At 39.8% G+C, this 27,228-nt stretch overlaps 1 protein-coding gene across 1 annotated transcript; it reads left to right on the top strand.

Moving 5' to 3' along the window:
• Positions 1-1,258: 1,258 nt before the first annotated feature.
• dstyk (dual serine/threonine and tyrosine protein kinase) lies at positions 1,259-25,233 on the top strand. Its single transcript, XM_074635054.1, has 14 exons — positions 1,259-2,715; positions 4,766-5,175; positions 10,966-11,472; positions 11,646-11,841; positions 15,126-15,364; positions 15,844-15,927; positions 16,022-16,198; positions 19,704-19,833; positions 20,362-20,518; positions 21,433-21,565; positions 21,676-21,789; positions 22,765-22,879; positions 23,168-23,302; positions 24,615-25,233. Exons 1-14 carry the CDS (start codon positions 2,505-2,507, stop codon positions 24,800-24,802), a joined length of 2,796 nt encoding a protein of 931 aa, XP_074491155.1. The 5' UTR covers positions 1,259-2,504; the 3' UTR covers positions 24,803-25,233.
• Positions 25,234-27,228: the final 1,995 nt, after the last annotated feature.

Genomic DNA, 27,228 nt, shown 5'->3' on the forward strand with positions numbered 1-27,228 from the left:
AAGAGGGGGCTCATTAGTAGCATGTCCAAAACATTCTACCTCAAAATGTACTTTGCTGAACAAATGTTTTTCAAGTAGATTGAAATATGTGCAAACATTTGTATTTATATAAAATCAAAAGGTTTTAGGGTTAGAGAAGGTGAAGCGGATCAACAAGTACACTGTATTCTGTGGGGAAAGCAGAGCACTAGATTTCCTCCACTCCACTGCACATGGTCAGTCTTCTTTTGGCCACAATTAGCCACAGAAATTACATTTACATGCTGATGGTGTATATAACCGACAAGAAGGACGTCTCTTGTTCCTTTTCCATACATGTTCATACACTGGAATTAATAATATGTGCTAACGAATTAGTCATTTCAGGGAACTAATTAGTAATTCAAGAGTACAGACGATACTAGTATTCTTTGTCCCCTAATGGAAGCCCATTATTGCAGGAAAAAAAACAAAAAGAAAAAGTTAAAATACATTTTTTTTTAGGATAGCATTCCTATAAGTAGAAGGGTATAAATATATGTATGTAACAGTGACATTGCACTTAACTACAAAGGGATCCATCCACATCATACTGCACATTATTGATTAACCAAAAAACTATATTCCTACATTTCCCAGAGTGCAGTGCGTCACCCCGAACCCCGCCCCTTTCCTCTCCCTAAACTCTGCTTGTGCCAACTTTCTGTTTTACAGTGATTTGATTGCTCGGTCGCAGCTCTGTGAGTCGGTCCAAAAGGACACGGACATACCTCGACCTGCACCACCACCAGACTCTCCTCTTCATTTTCCTCATCACCACCACCGAGAGAGAGAGAGAAAGCCTTTAGTTAGTAGTGTCGCCGTCGCTCTACTTCTTTCTGACTGTCCACTTGTTGGTATGATCATTCTCTTTTTCTTTCTTTCTTTCATTTTTTTTTGTATTCTAAATGTTCGAAATAAATTTGGAAATGAAAAATATGAATTAGATTTTAATATCTATCTCTCTCTCTCTCTCTCTCTCTCTCTCTCTCTCTCTCTCTATATATATATATATATTATATATACTGTCTCATAAATGTCATATCTCATAATATTGACCCTGCCATGAGTATTTCATCATTACATCTATTTGTTGTTCTTTTCCTGGTGGATTTGGCCTACCATAAGAATGTTCATGAACTACAAAGTCATCCATCCACATACTGGACACTAGTATTGATTAACCAAAACAAACACTATTCCTACATTTCCCAGAGTGCACTGCGTCATCCCGAACCCCGCCCCTTTCCTCTCCCTAAACTCTGCTTCTGTCAACTTTCTGTTTTACAGTGATTTGATTGCTTGGTTGCAGCTATGTGAGTCGGTCCAACCGGACACCGGACACACCTCGCCCTGCACCACCACCACCAGACTCTCCTCTTCTTCCTCTCCACCACCACCGACAGAGAGAAAGCCCGTAGTTAGTAGTGTCTTCGTCGCTCTCCAGGGTGGAAGATGTCCGCTGGCTCCTCCGGGCCACAGCCAGTTTAGGAAGATCTTTTTTCCTCACGGAGCCTCACCAGGAAAACAACAACATCTTTGTCATTTTAGAGGCACCTATCACAGTTGGACCCCCTCTCTCTTTTAAGAGCTTTTTATGTCTGTGGAAGCGTTTCCTGGACTACTATCGTGGAGTTAACTAGCTATGTGTGCTGTGCCAGGCCAAGAAGAGGACGGACCGGAGCAGGAGATGTCTCCAGGCTAGCAGCAGCAGCAGCAGCAGCAGCAGCTAACTCACTGTTATCTGGACCACAAACTCACATTATTTAGCCGGCTAGTCGGCTCTCCTTTGTTTTTAAGACACTCCTCTGTTCGCAGACGCTCGGTGTTAACTAGAAAGATGCAGAAATAGCGGTTACTTCTGTTAGCTTAACCGTTAAAATCGTTTTCAGCATAACCGTTTAAATCGTTGTTAACCGTTAAAACCGTTGATAGCTTAACCGTTAAAACCGTTAAAATCTGTAGTCAACAGCAACGTTAATGTCATCTTGCACGCGTGGCTCAGTATTAAGCTAGTCAGCTTCAACACATCATAACAACACAAGCTATTAATGCCTAGCCTTTATATTCACTGACACAAAACACACAGCAGGGACTGCATATTTGACTGAGTTTAAGATAGTTTTTTTTTCTCCAGAATCTAACATAATAAAATAACATAAAATTCAAAAAAATAAATAACTATACAATATATAATCTCTTGTACACTACTGAAACAGAATGATTTATTTTGCATACACGTGTTAATAGTTTGTTAACGATGAGCAATGCATAATACATTTGTGTTATTGCTATTAATACACTAATGTTCATGTTGACTACAAGTGAAGGAATTATTTAACTTAGCAGGTGGGTGGACAAACGTGACTACTAACTAGCACGCAAAAGGAAAAGGAAAAGGAAAAGGTGTTTGGTGTTTATTGGCACCTGTTCATCCTTATAATAAATCACAACGCAGGAGAAGACTGCAGCTCAACCTGTTGGCCATGGAGGGAAATGTACAACAACAACAACAACAACAGAAAATGACTCCTTTAGCTCGGGAACTGATGAGGACATTTAACAGCTACAACAAACAGACCATACAGCTCAAGAAGAACCTGAAGGAGACTAATGCCTTCTTCAGGGAAATAAGGCAAAATTACAGCAATGCTTGTGCATCGACCATGAGCTCGGAATTAGCTTCTTTTGAGGCAGGTAGGTCTGAACACACACGCAGCAAGCACCTGAATACATCCCTATGTGGTGCATACTAGATGTCACACTGTTTAAAGCATCCTATGTTATACTTCTGTATCAAAAAGAAAGAGCTAACACGTTTCTGCTGCCAAGTGATTTTTTTCCACCAACACGTAGACTGAAAGTAATGCATTAATCAGGGTTAAGGAAAACTAAAGAGATTAAGCCCCCCCCCTACCAAAAGCATGAGTAGACTAAGTGCACCAAATATGCAGAGATCTCTGCACTCACTAGCTGCCTGAGAGTCTGGGATATCAGACACTCATTTTTCTAATTTGCATTAATTGTGCCTTGTGTGTGTGTGTGTGTGTGTGTGTGTGTTATATTTACTTTTAGACCGTGGACATATTTTAGTACCTTTGAATCGAACTTTAAAATGATCATACCCTACCCCCCCCCTTTGATATTGTATCACATTTCTTCATTACAACCATCCCAGATCAATGCTTTATAAATGTTTTTCACTGCTCCATATATCCTAACATTTCATGAGTATTGTTTAAACACAAAGGAGTGATGATATTAGGGGTGTAAGAAAATATCGATACACATAAGTATCGTGATATTATTTTGTGCAATACTGTATCGATTATCCAAAACACTGTATTGATTTTTTTTAAATTAACCGCTTAAAAATCCGATGACCCACCACTATTCCATCTTTTGGAGGTTGTAGTGGGCTCAGTTTTAAAGTTGGAGTGAAGAGAACCTAATGAATCCATTGGTACCAAGCATGTCATACTAGCTTGTCGAGAAGGGGCTAAATAACGCTCTAAAGCTACGCTAAATTTTGGGGAGGAAAAACTGGCATGTCTATTTTCAAAGGGGTCCCTTGACTTCTGACCTCCAGATATGTGAATGAAAATGGGTTCTATGGGTACCCACGAGTCTCCCCTTTACAGACATGCCCACTTTAATTAATAATTAATTAATTCCATGCAGTTTGGGGCAAAAACCATGCGTTTTTTTTTTTGCTTATTCTAAAATGGCTTATTTATGATTTCCTAAAATTAAATGTAAAACATCGCAATATATCACCTTGCTTACAGTATCACAATATATTGAATTGTTACCCCTTGTATCATGATCCGTATCATATCGCCAGATTCTTGCCAATACTCAGTCCTAGATGGTATACCGAAGAAATGTAATGTGTCACATCTGCGGTAGGGGCTCACTGGATCAGAGCTGGTGTCCTGTACACAGAGAAGGTCAAAATCATTTTCCTCGATGTCGAATGAACAACGTTAAGCCGAAGATTAGTCAAAATCAACAGAAAAAATGAGAACATAATGCTGCCCTTTCATGGGCAAAGCTGAACACATCTCTTCACCTGCTAAACTAGATTCATCTCACAGACGTGCATCGCATGATGCAGAAAGATCATTCAATAGTTTTTGATGTGATATTTTGGTTGAGGTTGTGCATAGATCTGCACTAACTGCCTGTTTAGTCTTTCCACTGTGCGGGGGTGATGCGGTCAAATGCTAAGCACAGGTCTGTCTGAAACAATAGGCTTTAATGTGTCACGTTAGGTCAAGGGGCAAATACCAGTAGGGGAATGCTAGATTAGAGTAACAGATACAGTAAAACCACATAAGATATGCTAGAAAGAAATGCACTAGTATATGAAGATAAAGTAGGCCATTGTTGCTCACTCCTCTCTTTGTTATATAACTGTTTTAGACTGTGACTCAGCATCACTGAGGATTATGTCTGATACCTTCAATAATAAGGTTGAATTGGTTCTTCTGTGTGTGTGCTCCACATCTTAGGGCTGGATCAGGAAATAATAGCCCAAGGAATAATTTCGGATTTAAAAAATGTAATTATTTTCAGAATATACAAAAGATCTCTGTTTGATGATGGATACAAAGGATAATGTGTCATTAAATGTACTATCTCTGCTTACAAAGTTGAGCTCCATAAAAGCTCACTAATCAGGGTTGCTAAAGGTTACTGAGAAGATCCACTTCCCAACATCATATATCTCTTTTTGTTCCCCCAGGCCAGCTCAGCTGCATCTCTTTCCCTAGCCATGAGGAAGAGTTCCTGCGCAACACTGTGGGCGCTGCCCCGTACATCCTGGTACTGGGCCAGGACTGTGCTGCCCGATACCAGCTGCTCAACTGCCTTCTGGGGGAGAGGCTGCTGCCACTGGGCCCAGAGACCGGAGAGGCTTGTGAAGGAGTCCATGGCACTGTCTGCAAGAGGCGGAAGCTATGTTTCACCCATGGGAGACAGACACGGCTCAGCTTGGCGCTACCTGGCCAGTACGAGCTGGTGCACCAGCTGGCGGCTAACTGTGGCCGCTGGGACACGGTTCCCCGGGAAGACCTGGAGATCCATGAGGAATGTGAGGACCCGGCCCACAAACTAGCAGAGCTGGAGATCACCCTGCATCACCCACTGCTACAGGTAGGCTTTACATTTCAAATATATAAATAATAAATAAATATAAATATAAATATATATATATATATAAATTTCTAATAGTAATGACATTTAGAGCAAACATCCCATTACATTGCTACCATTTACAACTAAATAAGTATGACCATCCCTGATAACATCTTATTAAACGTCACCATCTCATAGTTATCATTCATATGTCATAATGTAAGTAACATGACCAGCAAGAGTCGCCGTTAGCTATCACATGTCTATCACTCGGTCCTCCATTTTCTTTGAACATGTCTGTGAATATCTCTTGACAAGAACATTATTTGACATTACAGTCATCCACTAGAAAATAGTGATGACATAATAATGTAAAATTCTAATATGGTATTCTTTTGTCTCATAACAACATCTTTAAAATGATGTTATGAACAGTTTACGGGACACTAATTGAGAAAAGTAATTTTATTCGCTAGTTTTTTGCAGTTTGATGGGAAAAGCGTCTGATTTTTCTGGTCACGTTGTGGTGTACTGGACATCAACATGAAAAAAAACAGTCCTTTAGTTATACCATTGATTTCAATCATGTGGCCCATCCCTAACTATTTATTTATGTGTGATGGCATTTCCTCCTGTAGCCCTTAACAAAAGGTAAAGGCTCTCATCCTTGTCCCAGGCTTGAACTAGCCTTTGTGTTGACACATACTTTAGCTCACAAACAGATTACTGAGGAGAGCTGATTATTTCCTGTGTTGTTCAGTGTTTTACTTTACTTGATTTGTTGATACTGTTCAAAAACACATTCATCTACAGTCGCTGTTCTCCCGTTCAGGTTTGAGCACTTCTTAAAAACAGATTTGCAGGTTACTGTGAGGTTATGTGGAAAAAGGAAGAATTGTTGGGCACAGTGGAACAGTCATGCTGGTCTTCAACCACTGCGACCTGAAAATCACAATATCTTGTGGGAGTGAATTGATTTAGCATGGTGTAAGGATTGTAGTCATTCCTTATCATGTGTGACACGTGGAAATTAGTCTTTAATCCTTTAGACCAAGGCCCCTTAGCGAGCATCTCACAGCCCCAGAAACTAGGCCTACCTCTGCTTCAGGGCAGCCCACCCGCCCAACCCCCTTACGTAATGCCACTGGTCTGGTGCGTTTCACATGACTAGGTCATGGTAAAAAATCCCAAACCCTTTGCTGTGATTAAGTTGCCATGGTTCCAACTGAATTCTGGGACACTGGTTGTTCACGTCGTTGCAAAAAAACACTCTTGTTTTTTTTAATAGTAATAAAAATAATTGTTTTTGGTTTTGCTTTTTTGCTCGAGCTGTGCTTATAGATGCATGATTTCAATTTGAACTAATTTTGACACATTATACATATTATACACATAAATATGGCTGCAACTAATGATTATTTTCATTGGTTATTAATCCGTAGATTATTTTCTCGATTAATCTATTAGTTATTTGGTCTATAAAAAATGTTGATCAGTGTTTCCCAAAGCCCAGAAAATATTCACATTGAAGAAGCTGGAATCAGAGAATTTTACTTTTTTTTCTTAAACAAAATACTCAAACCGATTAATCGGTTATCAAAATAGTTGGCAATTACTTTAATATTTGACAACTAATTGATTAATTGTTGCAGCTCAACACATAAACAAGGATCTTCAAAATATTTGTATAAGACAAAAACACACCAGTCAGTGTGTCTAATTCGGGTTGTGGAGTAACTTTATTTGTGAGAACTTTATTAAGAGTTATTTTTTTAAACATTGTTTAGTTAAAACCCGTGGTATGGAGTTTGCATGACCCTCTTCATTGTCTGTTGGTGATCAACAAATGTGTTGGTATAGTATAGTAGTATATTTAATATGGCTGTATATTTTTAAAACCTGAAAATATCAGTGTTGGAAGTAAAGCCATTCATTTCACACCATTGTTCATTTTCACATGTGACTGAGAGGTGTGGGCTCTGCAGTCCCTTATTTGGGTCAAAAGGTTTGTCCTACTTGAGAGGAGGCTTTAATAGCTACTAGTTATTATTTGTAGTAATAATTCAAACATGATAACAGAATGGCCAATATTGATGTATATCCATGATCAAATCAAATTAAATAATCTACAATTTAAGTTAATATTTGAATATCATTTTGATAGTTATGAACATAGGTTTGTCACAAACTAAAGCAGTGTGCCTTTCCTCTTTAGGTTTCTGCTGAATGAATAAGAGATTAACGTGTTTAAGTTGGAGTAAACAAAGGCACAGAATCTCTCTGCTCACTGTGGTATTCACACACTCCTGCCATAATCACAGCAACCTGCTTTCGAGGCCAACTTGCTAATTACCCTTCTCTTCAACCCAGAGTTAACCCATGCTTCCCACCTCAACTTAAGCCCCCAGAGGACATAAAGGGTGCTATCGCCACGTTTCTAACATTCTTTTGAGGTACATATTCATTGCTACATGAATTCACATAAGCAAGTCTGCTTGTTGACAATGACCTGTGATATTAGCAGTCGCCCTTAAAATATGTAATTTCTTACATGGCCATTTGTCTTGACTGTGTTGCTTTGGTAGAACTGGCTCAGATGGTGACACTCCTTAAAGACATGAAAAACAAAAACTTCAGTATAGCCCACATACATTTTGTGAGGGGTTGTTGAAAACTGACTGCATTATATCAATTCAAACATTGTGTTGATTTTGATTGGTTGTGAACAAATGTTTGCAGGCGATCTTTGTTCCAAAGAGACTGCTCAGATGGGCTCTGCTCTTGTTTCTTGGAGACAGGACTGACTGTCTCCTTTGTGTAGCTGTTGGTCATTTTTGCCTCTTTTCTCTGGCTGTCTTTCCCCTCCGTCATGGTCTCTCTCTCTCAAGCCCTCTCCAAGACTATTTTTATGAAAGTCGTTATTTATCAAGGGTTAAGAAAACCTATTACTTGTCTCATTTTCCTGTCCTGTCACAGGCATTCCCAAGACCACCACAAATATTTATGTGCCATTAGGTGTTCAGAAATAGAAAGAGCATGGGATGTGTGTGGAAGTGGTTTTTTTCTTCCTGTTACAGTTGAAGCCGTTTAAACCTCTTCTGGCATAAATTGGTTTGAAAATTGTGCTCCAATTGCCTTGAACATTCTATATAACAGAGATTATAGTTTCACTGTTAAGACTTTTTTTTCTGCATTTTTGTGTCAAGAAGTTAAAGGGTGAGTTAATTTAAATTACATAAAACACATTATACATATAGACAAGTAAACCTGATTGTGTTTTCTAATGTTGGTAGTAAACATTACCGTGTGTCTAGACCGCGAGCGTCTCAGATGCACATCAGCCACGTTTTTCACTTGCACGTCTAACGCAACCGATACTTTCTCATGTTAACGTATGCAGCTGTCAGGCTCGTTTCTCACGGGCTTCTAATGAGCGTCTCATGAGCGTCTCATGGGCCTTATCCGATGAGAGGGTCGTACTGTAAAGGACAGAGGGTGTCGTATCATGTACAGATTGTAAAGCCCCCTAAGGCAAATTTGTGATTTTTGATTTTGGGCTATACAAATTAAATTGACTTGACTTGACGGGCGTAACCGCGACCTGAAGTGTTTATTTAGGCTTGAAGTCTATTTTTTTCTCGATAATACACGCGGAAACGCAAGGTTGATGGCCAATAAACACTACTACTTTACTACATTACTTCATATTTCAGTATTTTATCACAATTTTATCCTTTTAATTATTAAACTTTTAGCATTATTATCTTTATTTTATCGTTATCTGACCTTGTCTTTTGATTGTATCGTTTCTGATGGCATGTTTTCTCATTTATTGCTTTGTTTATTGATTCTCTTTTGAAAAGTGGTATACAAATAAAAAATTTTTCAATGTCTCAAACTTTATCAGCTGCGAGAAGATTAATTGTTTAATGTGAGATAGTCATCAAGTGGTCAAAATAATAAGTGCAGGCCTTGCTTGGGCTCAGAGAAAACTGTAACCTGTTACAAGTGAATCATATGCATCAGTGTTGATGGAAAAATAGATCAGGAATACTCATATATCACAGGAAAACTGCACACTCCACAGAGTGGATGCTCTTTTGCTGCTTGACATTTTGAAATTCATGGACAAGAATGAACCGGTATAGACCATTGCTTCAGTGTCGTGTCAACCTACCCAGCACATTTTTATGACCTGAACATGTTGTTCTTGTGTTTTTTTAACGTGCAATTACAGTTTGTTTGGACACTTGAGGATAATGGAAACATGCTGTAAGCACACCGCTGACATGACTGTAATTTCACCTTTCAAGTTGTAATGGCAAACTTGTTAGCATGTAGTCACCTATTAACACATCCAGTAGATCCAGAGTAATGATTATCATTAACTTGAAGTCATGTTTCTGGCCACCTGGTGAATATAAGCCCGATATTCACTCTCCCTTTAACACCTCTTTTGATCTCAATCATCTCCTGAGGGAAATATCCGGCTCTTTAGCTGCTAAATGCTCCACTATGTTCCCCAGCTGGTTGCTAGCTTTGCGTATCTGACGTTTGGTGTTGGACAGGTAGTGTAAAGTGGGTTTATCATAACTTTTTCCACTGAAAACAGCTGTGTGCTGCAGCCAAAAATGACACTGAGACCAAACATGAGCGAGCGAACCAACAGTAAAAGTTGTGGGCCGTAAAAAACAAAAATAATGAGCTGAAAGACACCACAAGAAGAGTTGAGTGGGTTGATAATTATCTGTGGGTTTGTCACCACAAGCAACATTTTTATTAGGATTGTCAATCAATTGAAATATTTATTGCGATTAATTGCATGATTATCCATGATTAAATTTCGATTAAACACACATTTTTTATCTGATCAAAATGTGCCTTAAAGGGAGATTTGTGAAATATTTAACACTCTTATCAACATGGGAGTGGGTAAATATGCCGCGTTATGCAAATCTATGTACTGTATTTATGTATTATTGGAAATCAATTAACCACACAAAACAATGACACATATTGTCCAGAAACCCTCCAAGGTTTTTATGCATTTAGCGTAAAAGATTTGCTCAAATCATAACATGGCAAACTCAAGCCCAACAGGCAACAACAGCTGTCAGTGTGCTGACTTGATTTTGACTTGATAAAACTGCATGTGATTATCATAAAGTGGGCATGTCTGTAAAAGGGAGACTCGTGGGTACCCATAGAACCCATTTTTGTTCACATATCTTGAGGTCAGAGGTCAAGGGACCCCTTTGAAAAGGGCCATGACAGTTTTTCCTCGCCGAAATTTAACACATGTTTGGAACGTTATTTAACTTCTTTCCCGACAAGCTAGTATGATAAGGTTGGTACTAATGGATTCCTTAGGTTTTCTAGGTTCATATGATAGCTAGCTTTGGCTCTAAAATTGAGCCCTGTATAACCTCCAGAAGATTGATTGCATTAATGCGAAATAAGTAGCCTTAAAACAAATTTTCGTTAGCGCATTATCGCATTAACTTTGACGGCCCTAATTTTTGTTTTTAAAATGAATGATTATAGCAGCTTTAAATTCCTTTTACCTGTATTTTTGGTTGTGTGGTAGATATTGCAGCAAAAATTTGGCAACTAAATCTAATGGTATCCTCCTAGTGGTGTCTGCATGGCTGGATTTCACAAGGAGTAAATGTGAAAATATGTTTGTTTTAGTTTGGTTGAACTGGCCATTTTTCACAGAACCATATTTCCTAATAATTGCTTGTATATAAACCAGTTTGCTTGAAACGAAAGTAACTTTTTGTGTATTTTTTTGTGGTTTGTCATCAGGAAGCAAAGGTCATGGTGGTGCCTTGTCAGAGTGTACAGCCCATAGAAGATGCCCTGGATGACTGCAAACGCAGCGTGATCCCCATTATACTGTATGCCATCAACAAGGACTCCCTAAGCACAGAGCAGGTGGCTGAGCTCTGGAAGGTCAAAGAGATGCTCTCCTTTCCCATCTGTTTTATTCGTATCCCTGACACCATACCTGCAGCCTCCCCAGAACCCGGCCGCCGTGCGGAGAAGGAGAAGGAGAGGGAGAAGAGCGCCCTCTATAAGCAGCTGCTCTCCCTCGGCTTCCTTCATAGCCCAGTAGGAAACTGCCCCTGTGGAGCCCCTGCACAGATGCCCACCCCAGGTGCAAAGCCCCAGAGCGTGCTGGGTGAGGCATTCGAAAGGCTGCATCGGTTGCTGGTGCCTTTTGTTCGCCTAGTGCTTCAAAACCAGCAGGTGGAGGCTGCCAACCTGCTTAATGGGGTTCATTGTCGCTGTCTAGATCTTTTCATCAACCAGGTCAGAGGATGATGCACTGTTCATCTGTATGTCTGTGATTGTTTTACTGCTTCATACTCATGACAGTTGTTACTACCTTTGCATGACCTGCTTGATCTCAGTCTGCTTTGACCCAGTATGCCCATTAAAAATCCCCATCAGACCTTTATCCGTTCTGCTTCCCTTCCCCGCAGGCCTTTGACATGCAGAGGGACCTGCAGATAACACCTCGCAGGCTGGAGTACACCCGAGAGAAAGAGGGGGAGCTCTTCACCTCCCTTATGGCCATCGCTAATCGCAAACAGGAAGAGATGAAGGAGATGATTGTGGAAACGCTCGGCTGTATGAAGGAGCAGCTGCTGGAGGATGCTGCCAACCTGGAGTTTACAGGTTAGTGAGTAAACACCCTGGATAAATGTCACAAGGCAGGCAGGGTTTCTCTTCTGTGCATTTGTCAAGATTTGATATTGTGTTATAAGTGGTGGATCGCACAAAGAATTACATGATAAAAATTTGTGTTCGAATAATGGAACCAATATATTTGCTCTTAAATTTTAACTTGTTTTAATAAAGATGTAAATTAACGACTGTTTAATCATTTTATAGAGATAAGAGGAATTGCAGTGTTGTGATGATTTTAAAGTCTTATCAAGCTTGTTTGTATCAAAATAGTGGCTGGTCTAGTAGATATTTTTAGATATTATCTAAAAGTTACAAAATCAAAAGTAGGGAAGTAAAACTAATGTTTTACAGTGTGCAAACAAGGGCTTGATAGAATATTACTGTAAAGATCACTAAATCACCAAATTACTATTTTGTACTTTGCCCATCGCGATCTTTTTATCTGTGTACTTCGTAATTAGCTCTGAATTTGAAACAGTATATACTAAAACATTACTAATGTATTTACAATGTATTTGATTTTAATGGATATTTGCCCATTTTGACATTATCAGCAGTTAGTTTATCATGTGCTGTGGTTTTCACCTATGGTTTGCGGTCAGCAAATGTGATGTATACATTTCTGTGAGGTTGCCTCTGCTGCTGTCAAACTTTGTATCACCTATTACACTTATGGGTAGAAATATACATGCTTTTAGTAAATAAGAACCATTAAGTTACGTTTAGTTTGTGAAAAGGCCATAGTCTTTATGGTCATAAGGTAATTTGTGACAATGTGTTTGTATTCAGGGCTGCATGGTGGTGCAGTGGTTAGCACTGTCACCTCACAACAAGAGGGTTGTAGGTTCAAACCTGGCTTGGGGCCCTTCTGTGTGGAGTTTGCATGTTCTCCCCGTGTTAGCGTGGGTTTTCTCCGGGGTTCTCCGGTTTCCTCCCACAGTCCAAAGACATGCAGGTTAATTGTTGACTCTAAATTGCCCGTATAGGTGTGAATGTGAACGTGAATGGTTGTCTGTCTCTATGTGTCAGCCCTGTGATAGTCTGGCGACCTGTCCAGGCTGTACCCCGCCTTCGCCCTATGTCAGCTGGGATCGGCTCCAGCCCCCCGCATTCCTTAGTAGGATAAGCGGTTACAGGTAATGGATGGATGGATGTTTAGATTTTACTGTGAAAAAGGAGATTTTCTCTTCAGACAAAAGTCACAGGCAAAACTCAAAGGAGTTGTTGCAAATTAGATATCTCTTTTTTTCCAAAACTCCATAATAACCTTTCAGCATATTGTAATTCAAGTGTTCTGAGAGATAACTAGACTTCTGCACCCCATCATGGCTCTGTTTTCAGGCTTAAGACTTCAGCCTTAATTGATGGATAATAGCAGTTCTCTACTCTTTTGAAAGCATACTCTCTGGTTACATAATATCCTTATTTAAGATTCCAGGAAGTGGAAGTAACCTTGACTCTGTGGGTTCACATTGATTACTCAAGAATGAGTAAAACTTGTTTATCTTGCCCTCAAATCTTCAACTTAATGAAAATGTATTATTTCTCTGTTGAAGAAGAAGGCTGACTGGTACCCATTCAGATGATTTTATTTGATCCATTCTCATTCTTTATCCATTTTATCTATTATCATCCTCTTAGATTTGTGATACTGTGTATGTGTCTCTGAGGGAGACAAAACAGACAACTGACTTGTCTTAATTGGTTTTAGTTTTGCACTGTCTGACTCAACAGTTGTGAGCAGCTGAGAAAAGCCTTTCATTGGTTACTGAATTCTGCTTTCTTCCGGTCTCCCTTCCTGGGATATTTCCAAGAAGCAGGTTTATCTGGATAACTTTGCTGAGTAAAGCCCAACACAGGTATTTTAACATCCGAGCCTGCTCCAGAATTAGTTCTGAAAATCAGTCAACCCTTATTCAGGAAACTAGCCATATGCAAACAGAAGGTTTAAACAGACTTGTCTCACACTCTGGCACTGTGAGACACAATGTAGAGATCATTCTGGAGATGTGAAACTAGCTCTGACGTAAAGGATTAAAGTTGCCCTGTATAAACAAACATAGTTTCTGTTTACATTCAGTATTACTCCCTAAAACCAAAAATGTGTTGTGTGTATCCTTCAGGTCTAACAACAATATTGAATCCCTTTTCTTCCGATTATTTGAAACATTTAAACCTGCATTGTTTTCATCTATGTTAACATGCACTGTAGTTCACATGAATAGTATGAAACCATTTCAAAACAGGGACCCAAACATTAAAAATCACTGCTCAATAGCAATACTAGTGGTCAAAAACTCCACAAGTTATACCATGGTCTGTGTGAAAACTTGATTCTGATTCGCTGCAGGGTGTCTATTAATTCCTTATCCTTATTCCTTATGATTCAAAATCAGTAACATTGCGTACGGTTGAAAAACAGTAAGTTTAAATTGACATTATGTTTAACAACAAGAGAAGCTAAGACTAGCTCTCTAAAGGCACGATCACACATGCACGAAATCAACATTCGCCTCCCGTTCACTTCCATTTTATGCAAACGAAGAGGCGAAAAAACATTCCCTTCCAGTGGTGAAGCAAATTCGCAAATCAACTTAATGCAAATACAGACCCTCTCTGACTCGCCGCAACACTCCCACCATGCACTGGGAGACTGCTTCTCCTGCTTTCCATAGGAAATTAATGGAAAGCGTTGAGACGCCCCTTCGTCACCGGATCTGGTGGAAATACGCTGTCAGCGTAAAAGTTTCATCTCTGAAATGCTTCACTGATATTATAGCTCGCTTGAGCCTCAAATCCCAGTTAATCATCTCAAAGCAGTGCTGTGAAATTTCACATCCTGCAACAAATCCCACCTTCAGGAAGGTTCTAATGTTTAGTTTTTGTTGAAACTGTTTTAGAGAGCTGTTGATTCAACTGGGTGGTCACTTTGGAGGCTGCAGTTTGTGGTGGTTGCTGAACTGTGTTACATTATACAGAGAGGCTTTTGTCCACCCCTTTCATACCAAAGAGGGTTGGCTAAATGACAGAAACACCTCTCTGTATAATTTTAAACCACACAGTGCTATAAGAAGCTAACTGGGATACACAGGTTTCTGTAGAGTACACTGAATCTACCACAACCCTCCAGAGACACTTTGTGTGTCCGCATGTTCAACATCAAGACTGTCTCATACTAATATGTGACAGCATTAGTTCATTAGGATTTATCTGTGCTTGTTGGTTACGGACACCACGCATTAACTTCACAACCTATTTTCTTTCAACTGCAGACATCATTGTAACAACTAATGGAGACCCCGTTACGTCGAAGGAGATCAAATCTTGCATCCACCAGATCCAGGAGCTGATAGTGGTTCGTTTGAATCAGGCCGTGGCGAATAAGCTTATCAGCTCTGTGGACTATCTGAGGGAGAGCTTTGTAGGAACTCTGGAGCGATGTCTCGACAGTCTGGAGAAGTCAACCATGGAATCTTCTGTCCACAATATCACTTCCAATCACCTCAAACAGGTGGGCAGTCATTTGTAAAAAGACAGGAACCTTATTTAGTTTGCTTGTCAAGAATGTTCAGGGTGAAGATGTTTAAATGTGAGCAGTATGATCAGATTTATTTATCTCTTGATAATAATAAACTGTATTGTAAGTGTTAGAGGTGATTTCCATGGAAAAGAAAGCTGGAAACTTGATTGAGGCTCCAATATGACAAATGTCAGCAATCAGATTCAAAATGTTTAGGCGGGGAACATTTGGGGGTTAGAACTTGAATTAGAAACTGATGGTTTTGTTAAACATGTCAGACAAGTCTCCAGCCCTGTTCTCTGTCTACTGTCCATTTAACCATTTAAAGTGTGAACTAACAGAAGGTTTGTAGAAAAGCCAGTTGACAATTTATGAAGTGTAACAGGCCTCTAGACTAACAGATGACATTTACTGATATCTTTAGATGTGGATTTTGCTGCATATTTACTCCCTCTTCTCATCTGCCACAGTTATTAAATGCTGCCTATCACGTAGAGGTCACATTTCATTCAGGATCCTCTGTCTCAAGAGTCTTCTGGGAGCAAATCAAACAGGTCAGTGTCTAATAAATTCAGCGGTAAGAGTTTCAAACCGCGTGGTGAATGGTGACTTCTGTAGAAGTGTTCTTACTCTGTGTCCTGCTCCTAGATAATCCACAGGATAACGTTTGTGAACCCTCCTGCCATCACTCCAGAGTGGAAGCGGAAAGTGGCCCAGGACGCCATAGAAAGTCTCAGTGCTGCCAAACTGGCCAGAAGCATCTGCTCCCAGTTCAGAACCAGACTCAACAGCTCCCATGAGGCCTTTGCAGCATCTCTGCGCCAGGTGAACTTTCTCTCTTCTATGCTGCCCTTTTGTTGTTCCTCACCTCTCTTTCTGTACCACTGTGCTCTGTTACCTTCTTACCTTCGTCTTGAATATATAACTAAAAACAGACAGTAACTTTCACTGACCATACTGTATACTTAAAGTCTCTCACAGTCTGATGTTTCCATCTAAAAATAATTTTCACTATCATCAAACCACTAGTGGATGCAAAGTCAGGCTCTGTCAGATGAAATCTTCTCCTCCTGAGCTGCTGATCATTTTTTAAAATAAGCAAAAAAATCTACACTACCACTTCTTTAAGAGGACCTGCCTAATGCATAATTAAAACTACTAATGGCATTATTTTATAAATCAAAGCAAATATTGAAATAAAAATACAATAATGTATTTCCTACTCATTTGAATTGTGTGTTTTTATGCAAATAACCACTATAGATGACAATAACAAAGTAAGAGGATAACTTTTCAATTTTTTGACTGTTTTCACTGACTTCTGGGTGGTTGAAGTTATTTTTCGAAGATTCGGATTGATAAGAAGAATTGATTTTTGAATCGTTATCGATAAATTCTCGTGAATTCCCAGCCCTAATGGCCAGTGTGAGATGCTGTAGCTCTGAAAAATGGAGGAAAAACAGGGCTTTGTACAATGGTGACAACAAATAAGTGCATGCAGCTGAGATGGAGGACAAGCAGTCCTAAATGTGGCAAGAACCTATTCCTGATATAACATGACCTCCACCCTAATCAAGAAAGACGGGGAGAATTCACACCAGGAGAGCATGAGATGGCTAATTTGCACAAAGCATTAGCTGTTGTTTTGACCTGAGCTGTTTTTCTTCAACCTTGGACATACTTTGAGGCTCTGCGTCGGTCTGGTTGGTGGTTTGAACCCCGGCTCCTCCAGTCTACATGTCGAAGTGTCCTTGGGCAAGATAATGAACCCCAAATTGCTCCCAAAGGCTGTGCAATCGGTGTGTGTGAGTGAGTATTTACATTAGATCCTGATGGCATGGCAGCCTCTGCCATCAGTATATGAATGTGTGTGTGTGAATGGGTGAATGCTGACGTGTAGTGTAAAGCGATTTGAGTGGTCGGAAGACTAGAAAGGCGCTATATAAATCTAAGTCCATTTACCATTTACCACATTCCAGTTGGTAGCGGTAATGCACCATAACGTTGGTTGCCAGGAGTTAAACACCACTTGGCTGTCTTTGTATTCCTTTAAAGACTAATTCAATAAATGTGGGTAACAGCGGATGTCCTCGCCCAACCTCTCTTCAAAATAAGCATCTACATCTTCTTCGTCTTCACAACTTTTGTGCCGTACACGGACATTCACAAAGGGTTTGCGCGGACCCTCACAGACATGGCGGATGACAACATTTATGTCACGCAGACCAAAGCAGACGCGGAATTTATGTATTGGCCTTTACCCAGTTCTCAACCAAAGAGTGTGTAAGAGCTGACATCATTTGTGTGACATCAATCACCTGACCAGAATAAACGATTTGTGTGAACTCCCCTTTGCACCTACTGTATCTGTGGCTTGTGGGGACCACTGAGTGCTGGTAACTGACCAGTAAGAGCACTCTTATTTTTCTGAATGCACTTTCAAAAGACATTTATTGACAAATTGTGTGACAGCTCGATAATGCCTTTCGTTACATCTCTAGACAGCTTTTATTGGCTCTCTGGCCATGCACAGCTCGTGGTTCAGCAATTTATTCCTCTCCACTTGAATTGCTTTGCCTTTTAAGTCCCAATGTGCAAATAGCTGCGGCTCCGTCCTTGAAGTCCCTGACAAATAAGTTCCAGTGAAATTGCTCTGATGATAATTTTCACATGACAGACAGTGTGGGTCACATCACTGACTACATTTCCACACTTGCGACCATGAATTATAGAGATAGAAATTCTGGTCTTCAGTGTGTTGGTATGCAATTGGATATGGTGGAGGTATGAACGGAAATGCAAAGTGTGCTGTAAAGGCAAAGTAGTGATCATTGTCAGAGGAAAGTAAAGCCCTCATGGTCACTCAGGAATTTAAAAGAAAGGTCCTTTTTCTGTCCTGAAAAGAATACATGACAAAGACACTCGGCACTTATTCTGATCCCCTGAGTTGCAACAATGTGATGATAAGTGCCTGATAGTGAGTGGAGTTATCTGGTTTGGTGGAAACAGACTTTAACCTTTTTTTTTCTCTGGCTCAGTGTCCTACTGCACATAAGAGATTCTGGGTTCCAGTAGTAACTCAGTTTATTGCAAAGCATATCACAGCTTGCTGCATACAAACTGTTTATAGTTTTTCTGCTACATGGCATCAGATCCAAACACTTGTTTTGGCCGTTGTATAAAAAAAACCATGCTAATGTGAGAGCAGACTTGTTGCAATTCAGTTCATATCAAACACAAGACACATTGACACATTAAGCCGTCTACGCTTGATCAGTGGTAAAATTGCTCTGTGCTGGGTGTGCCATTGTTTTCCTATGGGGAGAGCGGTGTTGCCTGAATAGGGGGAAGCGCTACCCTTGGTGTGGCGCACATCTCACAATCGCCACCAATCGCTGCGCTCAAAGATAAAATTATTTCAACTTTGACCTTGTTGCTGCTGACCTTTCAAAGTGCAACCAATGAGAACAGCTACAACTGCTTTAGGCAACTTTTTGTGGCATATTAATATCTCAGAAGCTTTCCTAATGCACCTTTTGACAACCTTAGGCCTGTATCGTATAGTGAAAGGTACATAAATTTCATCCATTATTCTTAGTTGATGATTGTATGTATTATGCAAAGTTGCCCAACGTTAGAAATATGGGTGAACTGACTGAACAGACTTACGATGGCTACTAAATTACAGTTTTCAGGCCATCAATATTTTATCTGATTGTGATGGAAGGAATTAACACTCATCATCATCGTTAGACAAAAGAACACAATTATTAAAAAAAAAAAAATCACCGACAACAGACACATGGTGACTCAATCTAATGAATGCTGTTGCCGACTAGTTAGCAAACTTTACATTATGTCCATTCTTATGTTGACTTTAAAGTTCCAGCTGAGCACAAAGCAAACATCAGTGATGAGAACTCAACCCTGTACCATCACCCTCTGGTTAAAAATAAAAATGAAATACATCAAGGAGTAACTCTGTGTTGGCCAGGAACTCTGCATAAACCAGTCTGACAAATGACTACATCGCCACAGAGGTCAAGGCAACTGGCCTGTAGTCACTGAGGGTGGTCGTCCTCAGCAACAGTCTCCATGGTGATGGCCCCTCCTGACGTGATGTAGTTTAAAAAAAGAGGACAAAATTAGATGTAACGGTGGACCAAGAAGACACAATTCAAACACAGTTTTTTAAAAGTAAAAGTAAGGCTCATTAGACGTTGCTTCAAAAGTTTCAAGTCTGCTAAATAGCTGCTAAATAAAACCGGTCATTTAGTAACTGTTCTTAATGCTAACCATGAGATGTTATGTCATGTGTTGGTGTTTGTAGCTGGAGGAAGGGCACACGGGTCGTCTGGAGCGCACTGAGGATCTATGGCTGCGTGTGAGGAAGGACCACGCCCCGCGGCTGGCCCGCCTTTCTCTAGAGAGCCGCTCCCTCAGGGATGTGCTGCTGCATGGTGAGTCACCACCTAATCCGCCGATTGTTCTCACTCATAAAGTGAAACTCACAGTCTTGAATAAGTATGTGTGTCTGGTATGTTTTTGTTTTTTTCAACAAAAAATTCAATTACCAAATTAAAAAGTCTTAGAAATGTCCTACTCCTCCTCTCTCATTGAAACATCTAGAATCTATGAATGACAATTATTGTTCATTTGACAAGATGTCTCCTTCTTTACTTTAAAGTCTTAAACTCAGATTTAAGCACAGAGAAACTTTTCCCCTTCTGCAGACAAATATGAAAACAGCCTTCTAGTATCAAACTGTGCACATCATTCTGCACAGTGAAGCCCAAACATCCAAGTGAAGAAACAATAAGCAAAACACATTTCTGACTTTAAGAACACCTAATTTAGAGAGACAATACTCACTTATTTGAGGTAAATACATTCAGACAGTCCAACCCAGCTAATGTATAATACAAATTTGCAAACCATCTTTTTCCTATTTTGAGGTAAAGAAAAATGACTACATTGTTTTCTGACAGGCAAGCCAAAACTCGGGCGAGAGTTGGGTCGGGGTCAGTACGGAGTTGTGTACTTGTGTGACAATTGGGGTGGACGCTACCCGTGTGCCTTAAAGTCCGTGATACCGCCTGATGATAAACACTGGAACGACCTGGCTTTGGAGTTTCACTACACAAGGTGAGTTAGTGAGAGTGAGTGTAAAAAGATCGCACACACAGACAGACTGGAAAAGACAGCTGCTTTGGCGTGATCTCAGCGGCAATCCCGTTTGTCTTGGGGCTATTTTAATTCTTCACACCAAACCGCTGCAGGTACAAAACCCAGTGTTCCTCACACCTGGCAGTGCATTTTACTGACACTCAACAGGTGTGCATGGGAAATTTCAAATGGCTTGAGCAGTTTCTGAAGCAGAAGCATTCATCAAGAGCAGAACTATTTCATTGGACTTGACAGTTTCCTTGTTATAAAGGCCAAACTCCACCCAGTATATAAAATAAACAAAGCCTTGAGGCTATTCTGTGCACACGTCAGCATGTTGAAGGTGTCAAATCAAGGAATGCAGGACGTTGTAACAAAAACTGCCTTAGGCTCTGATCAGACGGAGCACGTTTTGCAGGTGGGAAACGCGAGGCGCGCAGCACTGCCTTTTTGTTGCCCGATCAGACAGAGCGTTTTTTTTCTTTCAGTTTGCTGCATCTTTTTTATTACCAGCCAGTGCTTAGCTTAACACAAACCATACCTAATAGTTAATAGCAGGCTACAGTTTAAATGAATGAAAACAACTTACCCAAAATCTCAAGTACTGCACTAACTTGCCTCCAGGCCTGCTGTTTTCTGTTCAGATCATGGTAACTATGGTTGGTAAAGTCATCTGGGTATCCAGCAAAAGTGATGAGATAATGAGAAAAAACACTAATGACGTTGGCTGCTCTGAGTAGGGTGACCAGATCCCAACAATGTGGGACAAAGAGGGACACAAGACTTACATCAATGTACTGTGACTTCAAGTTAACAAAAAGTGATTATTTTATGATTGTATGACTAATATGTTTAATTTTCCACTCCTCTCCTTTGGATGTGTGTTGCTGCAGGTCCCTGCCGAAGCATGAGCGGCTTGTCGACCTGCATGGCTCTGTGATCGACCACACCTACGGCAGCGGCACCGGCATCGCTGTGCTGCTCATCATGGAGCGGCTGCACAGAGACCTCTATACAGGCTTGAAGGTGACTTGATAATGCAGAGATTGGAAAAAGAGATGTATTATTCTTTTATAGGTAAAATCTCACTCGTTACTTCCAGTTAAGACTCCTTTCTCTCTCTCCATCTCTACCAGGCTGGTTTATCACTGAGGGAGAGACTTCTGATCGCTCTGGATGTGGTGGAGGGGATCCGCTTCCTGCACGGTCAGGGCCTCTTGCACAGAGACATAAAGCTAAAAAATGTTCTGGTGAGTTCAGACCAACTAATAGTTCAGCAAACAAATAGAGTCTGGTGTTTTTAAGGTGTTTTCTATGTGTGTGTGTGTTTATAAGTAGTAGCTATATAACACTTCAGGGATGCACTATAGAGAAGTACAGGAGTCCTAAAACCCAGAAATGAGTTAGCTAGCATTTTAGCACTTCCGGTTCCCTTGTCTGGAAGTCGATGTTTTTTTGAATGGGTTTTTATTTATATTTAGAAGCCTGAAATAAGTTCTGTGGTTAACACAAACTTAGGAGATTTTGACGGTTTGTTCTACAATATAAAATACATCAATAGTCATCCCACTCTTGAGTTTTGAAACCTTTATGTGTCTTAAAAAAGGCGGTTGCTAACAAGTGGTAACGTTCATCACGCCGACTCGTCCGTCTTACTCGCGTTCATGCGACCGTTGTGTAGTTTGTTTATAGCCTAATGTTAGCTTTTTACTTCTGCCGATTGCATTCACACTTCAAAAATTCATAAAAGTGGTGTTCATTTGTGGAAATGATCTTGCTGAACAAAATGTGTAAGTATCATAAACATGTCTTTGTCACAGAGCTTATTTTCTGCAATAATCCAAAACCCCATTGGCTTTTTGTCGAGGTAACCAGTGCGATGCTAACTTCCAGGTTGGCCTCAAGGCCTATTAAAAGAGGCTGGGACACGGGTCTTGGGGTATAACATATGTGCAGTGTAACTGGAGCTGCAGTCGTGCATTGCGATTGTCTGAAGTTCGGCGAGTGCAGACCAGATTTTACTGCGCATGTGTTGTAACCCAAAGATATGACACGTTGATGACGCTTTACTTTGGTGGGGTCACGAGAGATTTAAAGGCAACCCAAATTATTCTTCAGTTTCATGCGTAACCAGGTCTTAATGCCACAATGGCCCTTGAACTTTTCTTGTAACTAGACTTAAAATGAAAGCTGATTGTTAAAGCTGTTCCTCATCTCTTTTCCAGCTGGACAAACAAAATCGTGCAAAGATCACTGATCTGGGTTTCTGTAAACCAGAGGCCATGATGTCTGGCAGCATCGTTGGAACCCCCATCCACATGGCTCCAGAGCTTTTTACAGGTACGATTACTGAGCAGTCACACGGTTCATTATTTCATCATGAAGCAACTCCTGAGGTACAATTTCTAACTGTTTAATTCAACCAGAACTGCCTGAACAAGCAGCTACTAGTGGCTCACAGAGGAGATCCCTGTTATATGACCTTTTACATACTCAATGTTATCAGAACTGGGATTTGTCATCTCATCTTATGTCAAAAGTGATACCTAATTGTGCAGGAATGCTATATATACTGTATATATCGGCCTTTTTAAGATTTCCTCTCCATTGTGACCCTTCTCCTAACAGGAAAGTATGATAACTCTGTTGATGTTTACGCCTTCGGGATCCTTTTCTGGTACCTCTGCACTGGTTCAGTAAAACTCCCAGAAGCCTTTGAGAAATGCTCCAGTAAGGACCAACTCTGGAATAACGTTAAAAAAGGTAAACAACACTTTCACACTTGCAGTTTGGTTTGTTTGGTCTGCATCAATGAAAACAGATTTTGTTGCTTTTTAGTTTCCGATTTTATGACTCTTAACAAAAAATCCAAGAACTGTAAACATGACGTTATGCAAACTGACGGGAACTCATTGATTCAACAATCAAATCGTATTCCTGTGACATGCTTCTAATGTGTTTATTTATATTCTCTGGTGTCACAGATCCAAGAGGAAATGAATTATTATGAGCATTAGTCGAGACCTCATGTTATGAATTATGACAAGTGGGAAGAAGAAGAATGTGACAGAATGAAAAAGAGGCATCTCATAATATCACGGGGAGATTACTGGGGGAAGTACACAGAGTGAGACGCACTGCAGTTTCTTTCTTTATTTTTTACAAAGAATGTTTTGCTTTTCATTTCGTTAATACAGACCAAACATATAAATGTGTGTCAGTGAGGTACATAACACTTTGGTACAACTCCAAGAGTTCTAGTAGTGTCTGATGGGTTTTATAAGCATTTTCGACAAACCACTGTTTCAACTGGTGACATGCATGCTATTACCATGGTTACTAAATTATTTGCATAAATATATACATCGCTCATACATTCATTTTAAAGGAACACTTCACCCACAAAATCTGTTACCTTGAATTCTTGAAGAAACCTTTCTTGCACGCCTCCATGGTCAATGAAGAATCAAAAAACAAAGAAATGTCTTGATGAGGTGAAGTAAATGGCGACCACAACGTTTAACAACAGCAAAACTATATGAAAACATCGTTTTGTTAAACGTTGCGGCCCGCATTTACTTCAATTCATCAAGACTTTTCTCTGTTTTGTGATTCACCGTGGAGGCATGCAAGAAGAAAAAATGTTTTCTTCGAGCATTCAAGTAACACGAGGTGAGTAATTGATACACAAATGGTCATTCTGTGGGTGAAGTATTCCTTTTAAGATTTCGTCCTTGACAGTTCATGGCCAGGAGATGGATTTTAATAGTATTTTAGCTTTGAATTCATGTTAAAATCACACGTTTACTGTCAAACAATCTTGTGGTTGATCGCACCTGAGTTGGTTTGAACCAAACAAACCAGGTCAGCTGTTAAAGCACCATAACTGTTGTCTCTATGACGTTGGAGCTAAATCACAACCTCAAACATAATCAACCTGAGGCCGATGTACAAATGAAAAACCTTCCCTCAGAACATGTCAGTCTTCAAAGATGAAGCCTTGATGTTCACTATCTGAGGTCTATCTGTTTGTTTCTGTCTGTCGGCTCACTTCCACTGTCCATGTCGTCTCCAGGAGCCAGACCCGAGCGGTTGTCCACTTTCGATGAGGAATGCTGGCAGCTGATGGAGGCCTGCTGGAACGGGGACCCTTCCCAGAGGCCCATGCTCGGTATTGTGGAGCCCAGCCTGCAAAGCATCATGGTCCGGCTCTGTAACTGCGGCTCAGAACAGAAAAGCAGCAGCCTCGAGGACTCAAACTGAAAACACTCCAGACAAACCAACACTCGCGTGACAGGGATTCTGATCAGGAAAGTATTTCTCTTGTATTTATGAAAGACGGAGATAAACAGGTGACCGATGAATAATGTTCGAGCTGCACTCCTTTGTTGGATTTACATTATTTATGAGGAGTTGATACAGTCCAGAAGTTTGCAAATATGTGTGTTTTATTGTTTGTGCTTTGTGTATTTGTATACAAACTCTACAACATGCTTTTGTCGTAGTTGCCGCGCTAATTGCTACTTTGTCATAGAATTGTTACTAGATGCAAATGTTTTAAAAAGTAGTCCATTCCCAGTGTTATGAAAAAAATATAAATATATAAAAGATTAATTTTAGATTGTATTTAAACTGAACATGTCTGCATCTATACAAACACATTTTTTTTAATAAAATGATCTGTTACAACACGATTAAGTCATAAGCAGTTTATTACTAATGATTTTGGCTGAATTAAGAAAGTTTTAACATTGTTCTTGTGAATCGGTGGTTTCTCACCTTTTTGGGTTGTGACTCTTTAAAGGTACAGTGTGTATGATTTGGCGGCATCTAGTGGTGTGGTTGCAGATTGCAGCAACTGATTACCCCTCTGATCACTTCTCCCTTTCCTGCGGTAATATTCAGAGGCCATCCTTACCATAATAACACTACTTTAGGAGCAACGGAACTCAGACGGCAGCTGGCGGTGCCACGGTTTTACACTCTGCAGTTTCACAAGTGTGTTGAAGAACTACGGTGGGCTTCTGGTAACATAAAAACACGCAAGGCTCTCGCCAGTGTTTAGTTTGTCCTTTCTGGGCTACTGTGGAAACATGGAGGAGCAACATGGCAGTATAGCTAATGAAAACACTACAATTCTTAGTTTCAGGTGATTACACACTAATAAAAACATAATTATGAATATTATATTCCATTTCTGCAAATAGAATAAATGCAGTAAAAATGTTGCACACTGTTCCTTTAAAATAAACAAATGTCTACTCGCATGTGTCCACAGATTGTGACCTTTTCAAACAATAAGTTTATTTCCCCCCCTCGTTATCCCTGATTATTTTTTAGACACCTAAAGATATCTAATTCTTCAGTAATTCATGAGAAAAAAAAGCCCAAATTAGAAAAAATAAACAAAGTTTTGACCCGCAGAATTTTTTTCTTTTTTTTTCTGCTTTACTACCCTGTACTGTAAATCGTCTTGTGACCCCTCAGATTTCAGAATCACTGCTCTAAATTATAAAACTCTGTAGCAACACAAATAGAAACATTTTGTTTTGAAAGAAATACTGCGTAATTTGTATCCTAACATGCACATATGGACATATGGACAGCGGTGTGTCTGTGTGATGGCAAATCTGGAGAATTTGAAGCCTCTACTTGCATGTAAGTAAGAAGAGCTTTTCTACTGTTACATCTAGTGTTGAAACTTTATTATTAGATTATTCTTGTAAACAGTTGTTAATTAAATATTAAGAATTCTTAATGTTTTATTACTTATTTATCAAGTTGACATATAAGGACTAGTTGACTACTCAAAGACAACACACGCTGCTAATGCTTTATGAGAGCAATGTTTAATGAAATCTTTGTGTTTCCATTTCAGAACCAGTCGGAGCTCAGGACAAAGGATAAATGACTGGTTGTGACGATGCTCCTCAGCATGAGGTTGATGATGAAAAAGGAACACAGGTGAGCAGCTTTAGCACCACCTAGTGAGTTTTCTATGCTTCATCTCTCTCCTTAGTTATAAGTGTCTTGAAGTAATGTAAGCAGATTGTTGTTAGGACACACGTAAAAAGAAAATCAGTTTCTTTATGATGATTAGAGTTTTGATCTGTGTCACTCGAAGATGAATACTGAAACTATAAAGCATCAGATAAACAGGATGTGTACTCACATACAGTAGATGTCGATAGAGGTAGTTCATTGGTCAGATATTCTGCTCGTATCAAACCGTCACATTGCTGGTATGCAGTTTAGAAATAAATTAAAAGGTGCTATTGATAAAATTGATCACATTCAGCCACTAGATGTTGCATTCTCCCTCCTCGTTCCATTGCATTTACTTCAAAACAAGTCTTTCTTACTTACCATCAATCTCAGCCATTTATCCGTTTTTTTCACATTAACTGACGACCCAGAGATACCACGTGATACCAACGTTGTTTTACTATTGACTCACAAGCCTTGATATAGGAAGTGGGAACCAAACGTCGGATATCTTTCACAGAGATAAACGAAACATACATTTTTAAAATGATTAATTCACAATCAATTTTTTTCAGTAAAAGCCATACTTTTATTCATCACCTTTCTAAAGGCTCTGTGGGTGTTTTTTTTTTTTTTTTTTTTATATTTGTCTACATAAAAATGTTATCAATAAGACCTTTTAATGACTGTTATACCGTACATGT

The sequence above is a fragment of the Sebastes fasciatus genome, chromosome 1, assembly GCF_043250625.1.
Source record: "Sebastes fasciatus isolate fSebFas1 chromosome 1, fSebFas1.pri, whole genome shotgun sequence".
NCBI lineage: Eukaryota > Metazoa > Chordata > Actinopteri > Perciformes > Sebastidae > Sebastes > Sebastes fasciatus.